The sequence below is a fragment of the Hibiscus syriacus genome, unplaced genomic scaffold (genome assembly GCF_006381635.1).
Source record: "Hibiscus syriacus cultivar Baekdansim isolate YM2019G1 unplaced genomic scaffold, ASM638163v2 tig00110187_pilon, whole genome shotgun sequence".
Classification (NCBI taxonomy): domain Eukaryota; kingdom Viridiplantae; phylum Streptophyta; class Magnoliopsida; order Malvales; family Malvaceae; genus Hibiscus; species Hibiscus syriacus.
Genome location: NW_024062618.1, coordinates 3,206,596 through 3,215,905, shown reverse-complemented (window position 1 = coordinate 3,215,905; position 9,310 = coordinate 3,206,596). Strand labels below are relative to the sequence as shown.

General features: G+C 32.6%; 2 protein-coding genes across 2 annotated transcripts; one reads left to right on the top strand and one right to left on the bottom strand.

Annotated features, from left to right (window-relative positions):
- Positions 1 to 576: 576 nt before the first annotated feature.
- LOC120217774 (aldehyde dehydrogenase family 7 member B4-like) lies at positions 577 to 6,012 on the top strand. Its single transcript, XM_039214852.1, is given in 15 exon segments — positions 577 to 680; positions 842 to 978; positions 1,405 to 1,491; positions 1,595 to 1,726; positions 2,366 to 2,438; positions 2,751 to 2,773; positions 2,974 to 3,037; positions 3,322 to 3,367; positions 3,964 to 4,144; positions 4,396 to 4,572; positions 4,737 to 4,901; positions 5,203 to 5,279; positions 5,281 to 5,388; positions 5,511 to 5,660; positions 5,768 to 6,012. Coding segments are annotated over 14 exon segments (1,473 nt in total). The 5' UTR covers positions 577 to 680; positions 842 to 843; the 3' UTR covers positions 5,823 to 6,012.
- A 2,269-nt stretch (positions 6,013 to 8,281) lies between these two features.
- LOC120217772 lies at positions 8,282 to 8,767 on the bottom strand. Its single transcript, XM_039214851.1, has one exon. It carries the CDS (start codon positions 8,750 to 8,752, stop codon positions 8,291 to 8,293), a length of 462 nt encoding a protein of 153 aa, XP_039070782.1. The 5' UTR covers positions 8,753 to 8,767; the 3' UTR covers positions 8,282 to 8,290.
- Between the last annotated feature and the right edge of the window lie 543 nt (positions 8,768 to 9,310).

Genomic DNA, 9,310 nt, shown 5'->3' with positions numbered 1-9,310 from the left:
TTAATAATTATAATAAAAAAATTAGAAAATCAATGATTGTCTTAAAATTTTAAAGATTACCAATAAAATTTATCTTACAATTTAAGATCATATATTTTATAACTAATTATTGATATTTAATTTATTAATTAATTATTATAGATTGAATTTTACAGAGACATATTATTAAGATGACTCTTCTAATCTAAATTATTTCATATATAATAATCAAAATTTAAAATTTTAATATTGATTAAAAAATCTAATATCTTAGACAAATTAAATACCGATAAATTCAAAATCATATTTCAGTATTAAAAAAACTAATTTCGATTTTGAGTACAGGACAAGATAGCTATGTGTTATAAAATAAAGAAAACAATGAGATGAGGGCTGAGGGAGAGGCAGCTCATCAAAAAACCAAAAACAACACTTAATAAGTTAATATCCATTACGTGGTATGGACAAAATTAATCATCTCATCACATCTCATCTCATCTCATCTCATCTCATCTCATCTTGTATGTACATCCCCCACACGTCACGTCTCTCATAGGCCTAAACCTCAGTATATGTCTGTTCTCTACTTCAGCTACCCTGTCTCTATATTCTATCCACATCAACCTGTACCCTTCTTTAACTTTGAGATTTTCTCTTCTCCCTTCTGTTTGGTACTCAAGAAAAAACTCTCAGAAACCAAGGTAAAAGATGCCAAATTCTTGATGAATCATCAAAAGGGTGTCCTGAACACTCAAAATCTTGCCTTTGTTACTTCTGTTTTTGGGTTTTTTTTTTATTTCGGTTAGATTTTTAAGGGAGCTTCTTTTTATCCCCCTTCAACTTTTTGTATGTGTAATTGCAGAGATGGGTTTTTCAAGGAAAGAGTACGAGTTCTTGAGTGAGATTGGATTGAGTTCTAGCAATTTGGGTTGTTTTGTGAATGGCATTTGGAAAGGAAATGGCCCTACGATTTCCACTGTTAATCCTGCTAATAATCAGGTTCTTATTTTATGAATGTTTTATTCATACTAGATGGTTTTATCATTAATTGTTGTGAGACTGATCATGAATCATTGATGGATTTGCCCATCTGAAAAACTAGCATATACGGAATTTAAAAATCAATAAAATAATGTCAAAGTTAAGACCTTGTGTTTCTGGTGCTTCTATAGAGTGAAAGTATACTTTGGTTTCAGTTTCTTTTACACTAATTCACTTTCTGTCTGAAATAGTTGATTTTTTTTAATCTTTTACTTCAATGTTGCAGGTTCTCTTATTTTTGCTTATTCATTTGCCTAGTTTAGTAATGTTTTATAAACACAATTGCTAGTAACTGAGTATCAAATCTACTTGATCCATGCATTTGGAAACTATTAATTTCGTCACTCGTATAAAGTTAGTGTAATTCCAATGTTGCTTATACAGAAAATTGCAGACGTCTGTGAGGGTTCCATCCAAGATTATGAGGAAGGGATGCAAGCTTGCAGTGAAGCAGCAAAGATTTGGATGCAAGTAAGATGAACGGATACCGTGCTCTACAATTGGATGGAAGATTTACATTTCTTGATGCCATTTTTACTTCTCTGAGCCTCTTATGCTGTGTTTATTGTTTCAGGTTCCAGCCCCTAAGAGAGGCGACATTGTTCGGCAAATAGGTGATGCATTAAGATCCAAACTACAGCAACTTGGCCGCCTTGTTTCTCTTGAGATGGGAAAAATTCTTCCTGAAGGAATTGGGGAAGTTCAAGTATGTTATGGAGCTCTGCCACTGTTATCACATTGATTCTTTGCATTTAATATTTTATAAGGTGGCCCATATTGAACTACATGTTAGCGGTCTTGGCTTCTCTAGCAATATAGCATTTGGTTGAGTTAGTTTAAACATTTCTTGAATCTTCACATGAATCAAGAGGTACTTTGTATTAGGAGTCTGTCAATATCTATTATCTGGAAAATAAATAAATTAAAATTTTGTGTATTAATAGTCAAAGCAATGCAGCAAGAAGACCTTTCTTCAAGACTTGAGGTTTTCAATGTATGTAGTTTGAGTTCACCAAATCTTGTAACGGTGTTAATTTAAGATATTTCTCTTTTACAGCAAGCACTCTCCATTTTCTTTTGTCAATAACATTATTGAAGGAGATCATGAAATTTTCCATGAAACGCAGGTGCAACATTGTTAGTCTGCCACATGTTATACGATTTTGTTGTCATTTTGTCCTGTGTTAGCTTTCATGATGTGACATTCCTATAACTTTTTTTATTTAGTGGGTCTATTCTGTCGTTTTACTGGTTCATTATACAAATCTGTAAAAATGCTTGACAAACACACTAACTATATCTGTAGTTTCTTCATCTTTACTTTTGTTAAATGCTAATCTTGCAGGAAATCATTGACATGTGTGATTTTGCTGTGGGGTTGAGCCGGCAATTGAATGGATCGGTAATACCTTCAGAACGTAAGTGCATAAGTCCATTAGTCATCACTACTTTATACATCTTCTTATGGTTGGTTTCTGGATGGCTTGAGTTCTGTTTATGATCTTGTGATTACCAAAGTTTATAAATTTTGCTGGAATGTTTAAATTTGCATGTTTACTGCTGTTGGCATTTTCTTATAATTACCTTCATCAGTTTGGATTTTGTATTAAATATAGTATAAAAAGTATAAAAATTCTATTGATACTGTAAAATTTAGTCAAGTAATACATATGTACGTTAATATAGATGATAGGAATTCATACTAAAATGATTGGTTCTTTTGCTAACAGGTCCAAATCACATGATGTTGGAGGTGAGCTACTGGTTTAAACATTTTTAACATAGATTCCTAGATCATGTCTGAGAAGAAAATTTATATTTTGCTCTTGTATTCTAACAGGTCCAAATCACATGATGTTGGAGGTGAGCTACTGGTTTAAACATTTTTAACATAGATTCCTAGATCATGTCTGAGAAGAAAATTTATATTTTGCTCTTGTATTCTGGGGACAGATGTGGAATCCCCTCGGAATTGTTGGTGTAATTACGGCATTTAACTTCCCATGCGCTGTTCTTGGTAAGTAGCATTTCCTTTATTTATGCACTTGCCATTGTCGTTGCAGAGAAGCTTAAACTTTTTTGACACAACTGATACTTTAATAACTCTTATTATTTTTATGTTTCTTGATTTTGTTGCTTCTGGGATTTTATTCAACTGGATTCATATCTATGGACCACAATTTTAGATAATTGATCTTCCTATAAAGAATTTGTTTATGGTAGGCATTGTATCAAACTAATAACTTACCTTGCTATAAATATTTTGATAGCTATTCTATTTACAATTTTTGCATTGTGTAGGATGGAATGCCTGCATTGCACTGGTGTGTGGAAACTGCGTTGTCTGGTAAGGCTTGATGTCAAAGTTTTCTCAATGATTATGTTTCCACTTTTTTCGGGATTATTTGAACCCCTACGATGATATATATTCTTAGTGTATCCATTATGCCTTTTCTAATTAATTTTAAATTCCAGTATATCAAGTACTATGCATTTTTTCTGGATTAAAAATTCCTGTTTATCCTTTTCATTTTTGAATTTGCATTTGGTATTTACTTACGGCTTTTATGTCCTTGGTTCCCTTTGATGGAACTTCCTAATCATGGGATAGTAAATTCTTTTGTTTTATTTCACACTAATAATTGCATGTACTTCATTCCTTCCATTAAACTGTAAATCGGTTCAATTCTGTAGTGCTATAATGAGATATTTATACTTGTGAAAGATCACGAGAACTCTTTGATTATTTCACTTCTATCGATGTGTTGGCCGTGCTGATCAGCACTTTATATTCTATAATCCAATTGCATAATCTTCCTTAAAATGATTTATGCTTAATAACCATGTCTTCTTTAGTTGGCATAATTTGCTTTAAACATATTAAGGTTCTCTTTAATGTATTAACTTACGACCTCGGTGCTTCAAAACTGGCATGAATTGTAGGAAAGGTGCTCCAACCACTCCTCTGGTCACAATAGCAATGACAAAGCTAGTGGCTGGAGTTTTGGAAAATAATAATTTACCCAGTGCAATTTTCACATCATTTTGTGGCGGTGCTGAAATTGGGGAAGCAATTGCAAAAGATACACGCATTAATCTACTTTCATTCACAGGGAGTTCAAAGGTACTTCTATCCCGTGCCTATTTGATGGAATTACGTTATTATGTATTTTATTTGGAATGACAGGATAGGATATTGTATATCCTTGTTGAAGAAAGTAAAAGGAAATTACGGTTTACTAATTGTTGAAGAAACATTCCAAATTTGATCCTTTTTCATATCAAATAACAAAAACTTTTCTCTACATATCTATTAGATACACAGACACTGTCATTACACCTAGATTTTAATTTATATTTTACATTTAACTGCAGGTGGGCTTAAAAGTACAACAAACAGTAAATGAGAGATTTGGTAAATGCTTGCTTGAACTAAGTGGAAACAATGCAATAATTGTCATGGATGATGCCGACGTACCATTAGCTGTTCGGTCTGTACTATTTGCTGCTGTGGGTACTGCTGGTCAGCGATGTACCACATGCCGTAGACTGGTATTTGTTATTTACGTGAATTTTCTTCTGGACTTTGATATATATATATATATATATATATATATATATATATATATATATATATATATATCTATATATATATATTGGGTATTGAAACCTGCAAATGATTTTTCTGCTGAGTTTTCTGTTTGTTTGTATTGAAGCTTCTTCATGAAAATATATATCAGACTGTAGTTGACCAGCTACTTGATGTGTACAAACAAGTTAAAATAGGGGACCCGTTAGAAAAGGGTACCTTGCTTGGGCCACTGCATACTTCTACTTCAAGGAAGAACTTTGAGAAAGGAATAGAGACGATCAAATCACAGGTGTGTTCTTCATTTTCACTCCTAGACCTTGTTCAACCCATGTCTAAGGTTTCTACCATCTTCTATAAAATAGTTTTTGGGTGTCGGTAAAGAATCAAATGACGACTTTCTTGTATTGTTGACTTTCAACACTGTTTGGAGGTAGTCTTGAAACTCTCTACGCAGTGTTGCGGTGTGAAGCTTTATGAACCGACTTTATGTATGGTTTTGTTTTATGAACGTAGAACCCAAGTTGGTTAGAATATCCATTGTTTTGTATTTTGGTTATCTTGAAATTTTTCTATCTTGTGATTGCTTCCAGGGGGGAAAGATTCTTACTGGTGGTGGTATAATAGAGTCCGAGGGGAACTTTGACAACAAGCTGCCGTCTGAAACTTCTAATTTTGCAGACTTTGAAGGAAGCAATTGAAATAAACAACTCTGTTCCTCAAGGATTGAGCAGTTCCATCTTCACTCGTAAACCCGAATTCATTTTCAAATGGATCGGGTGAGTCTGTCTATCCGGTTACTTGTTAATCCTGTTACCATTATCAAAATATGTCCATTAACAAGAAACTTTTGATAATTAATATGGCTTTGGAATGATAATATAGACAATCTCATGTGCAGGCCACAAGGAAGTGACACCGGTATTGTGAATGTGAACATTCCTACCAACGGGGCTGAAATTGGTGGTGCTTTTGGCGGCGAAAAGGCTACAGGAGGGGGTCGTGAAGCCGGCAGTGATTCTTGGAAACAATATATGCGACGCTCAACCTGGTAAACATACGAAGTCCATTTCCTCATTTCATCGTTTCGGTTAGCTTCAAAACTGGGGTTTTCTTCCATCGACATTCTGAATGAACTGTGTTTAATATGTTTTGCAGCACAATAAATTACGGGGACGAGTTACCGCTGGCTCAAGGAATCAATTTTGGCTAGGAATCTGCACATGGTAAAAGCACATATTAACCATTTTCATGCAGCATTAAACTATCCTTCGAACTCCTCTTTATGTACCTGCTGTAATAATTCTGATCACAGAAGCACATTACTTTGGCTCTGTCACATCGTTCTCTTCGTGTTTTTATAATATTATCAAGTATGAAAATATAAAAGTATTGTCTTGCAATATTAACTATTATTTATAAAAATAATATTTTAATATTTTTAAATTATGTTGTTATCTAGACTGACATTAATTTAGTCAGAATTTGTTTACATTACATGTACATAATCAAACATGTTTAATGAAGATGACAGTTCCTGCAATTAAAAACCAAATGGTTGGTTTTCGTTTTTATATAGGAGTGGTTATAAGGTAATATTTATTTAGAATTTTTATTGTCAATTTCCGATGCATATATATTTTACAGACGTAGATGTTTGAGTTTAGAATTTTTCATTTTCAATTGAGGTTACTTGTTTGATTCAAAAGAAGTGTTATCTGTTTATATGTAATAACGTAAAACTCAAATGATTGAGGACACTTATACATGGTATTGTTACATTAGTGTGATGGTATGTAAGATAATTATATTTATTATTTTAATGTAATAATTATTAATTAGTTGACGATTTTCATTTTAATCTAAAATAAAATATTAAGAATTAAGATGTTTTTATTAAAAAATAAAAAAAAATATTTAATCAAAATTAAATATTTTTTTTTTGAAATGATGCCTAAAAATCAATGAATAAAGTTTTAAAGTTGATGAAAAAGCATACAACCAATGCAGATAAGTAGGGTTGTAAACCAATCAAGTTATACTTGAGTATTGTTGAGTTTAATACGAACTCAAAATTAAAAATCAACTCGATTCAAAAGTTCACAAAATTAAAGTTTTCAACCTCGATTTAAAGTTAAAAATTGAAACACAATTCGAATCTAAAAAATATTATTTTAATAAAAATTGGAGATCTCATTAAAAAAAACCCTTCCTACTCTTTAGTATCTTTACTGAGGAATACATCATTAGATAGCAGATGAAAAAAAAGAATACCTCATAAATATTATTAAAAAAATCAAGTTCCACTAACTGTCCAACAAGAATTCATCCAATCCCTTGTTTTGCCGAACCATCAGCCATTGTATTTCCACTTGTACGAGTAAAGCACAGAATAATAGCCCTTTCCTTAACCAAAGAAACAATTTCCCCAACGAGAGACTTGAAGGTCGAGGGACAAGGGCATGAAAATACTTGAACTCGAAATATTTTTAAATTTAGTTCGATTGAAGTTTAAACTCGAACTAGATTCCAATTCAATTAAACTTTATAGGCAAACCATTTGTTCTTTATACAAAATCTTACATGAAAATACTTGAACTCAAAACATTTTCAAACCATGTGTAATTTATCCAAAATCTTATATGCATCGTAGTTTGGTCTTTATATGCCGACTGATTTTGTCCTTTACATTATACTTTTCCATCCATAAAACTTCTTCTATGGTTTTGGTGCGGTTTTGTTTATTAAATTTATTTTGAAACTTTGTTAAGAATTTATAAGTGGAAAATAGATAATGGTAATATTTCATGTTTATTTTTTTAATGAGAAAAAATAAATAATCAAATGAAGATTATAAATATATAATATCTTATATATCTCATAGTTCGATATTACATATTAAAACTTAATATATCCCAGAAAGACTCTAATAATTCTTATAAAATCGTTACTACAACTACAACTGAAATCTCAAAAGTAACATAAATCCAAAAAAAGAATTACATCTGGACAAAACAATTCTCTTATCATATTTTTAAAAGTTAAGACTTATTCTATATCTATAGTGTAATTCTTGATCATTGAGAAACCTATATCTAATTACTAAATAAATTCAATTACCAACTAATATTCAATACTAAAATTATAAAAAAAAATACAATTTAATTAATGATTAAATTTTTTATTCACAATATAATTAACATTATAAATTTAAGTGATTTATGACTTAAAACTACAATCAATTTTGTTTTATCATAAAAACAAAGAAACAGAGTAAGATGATCTGTCGTACTTGTTATTGTTCACTTAACAGCCATGCATGCACTGCTCCCATTTCCAGAATCTTGTGTCTGTCGGCTCTGTACATTAGCCGCTGCAGAGCTGTCCACGATCGCTTCCATTCAGAGACGGACGAAGATGTTGGCAGGAAAGATTGTACTTGAAATGTTTTCAAGTTTTACATAATTATTCGAATTAAAAGAATATAAAGATGTTCATAGAAGTGAATTAGTTGAGCCTTAATTTTATGCTATTGCTAGCCCCATAGATAAAATTTCCCAGGAAGTGAAATATGCAACAAATAAATCTACAAAAGCTTTACACGACTGGAAAAGACGAGTAGAGTTGATCTGAAAGAGGTATATTTGACATAAAATTGTGTCTTACAGCAGCACAGCTCTTTCAACCGGAGAGGGTAGGGAAACAACTCTCGGACAGAGTAAGCCCTGGACCCCGAATTTCACCCACTTTTCTCGTAGGGCTACTCGGGGTTGATCTTAAACCTCTCGGACAATCCAAGCTCCTTCTGAGAATACTTCTCATGGCAGATATGAGATGAACCGTAGGATCAGCAGGCGGTCCCGAGGACACAAACGCTTGCCAAACCTTCATGTGCCTGGCCATTGCTTCTTCAGTACTAATGAGCCTCTGTGTCCTTGTAATCTCATCTTTCACTGCTTCAGTACAGAGGCCGCAGATCCATTTACCCTGATATCGTTCTCGTATATGTTCGATATACGTCGGGGTACACTCCTCGGTCAGCCTGCAGCAATCGCACTTCACCGAATCAACTTCAGGTTTTCCCGATGTGGCTTGAGTTTCTGCTGATACTGCCATGGCATCACCAATTATTGTTGCAGACATTGCCAATAAAGCTGTTTCAAAGCAAACAAGGCATAAATAAGGTGAATAAACAAATTTTTTCTTCTTCTTCTGGCTTCCTGTTTTGATGTGAAAATGGTGAAAAAGAAGTGAATGAAGAACATTGACTTTTGAGATATGTTACAGCTTACCTAACATTTAGGTGGCGTTTTTGCATTAAGTAACAACTAAACCAATAAATTATCATTCTTTTTTTGATCTTTCATACAAGTCAATAATCAGTGTAATCTAAAAGCAACGGATTATGTTCAGATTCACTTTTAACATAAACCTATTAAAACAAAGAAAAAACCCAGAAACAACAACAGAGAAGAGAAACAACATGAAAGTGTGTTGAAAAGAATTACCAGCAGATGAAACAAAACTTTGAGGTTGTTGTTGCTGCAACGGGTTTTTAGAAGAAAAACGTGTTTTATTATTATTATTATTATCTCTCCTTCTCCCACTCTCCTTCTTCCAGCTTTCCAGCAGAGAAGAAAATCTCAGACATGAAAATCATTTCCTTCAATCCCCTTCCTTTTTCCTCTCTTCTTTCTGGAT

Excerpts from the sequence above, each read along its gene's own strand:
- LOC120217772 (XM_039214851.1), bottom strand. The coding sequence starts at position 8,752 with ATGTCTGCAACAATAATTGGTGATGCCATGGCAGTATCAGCAGAAACT.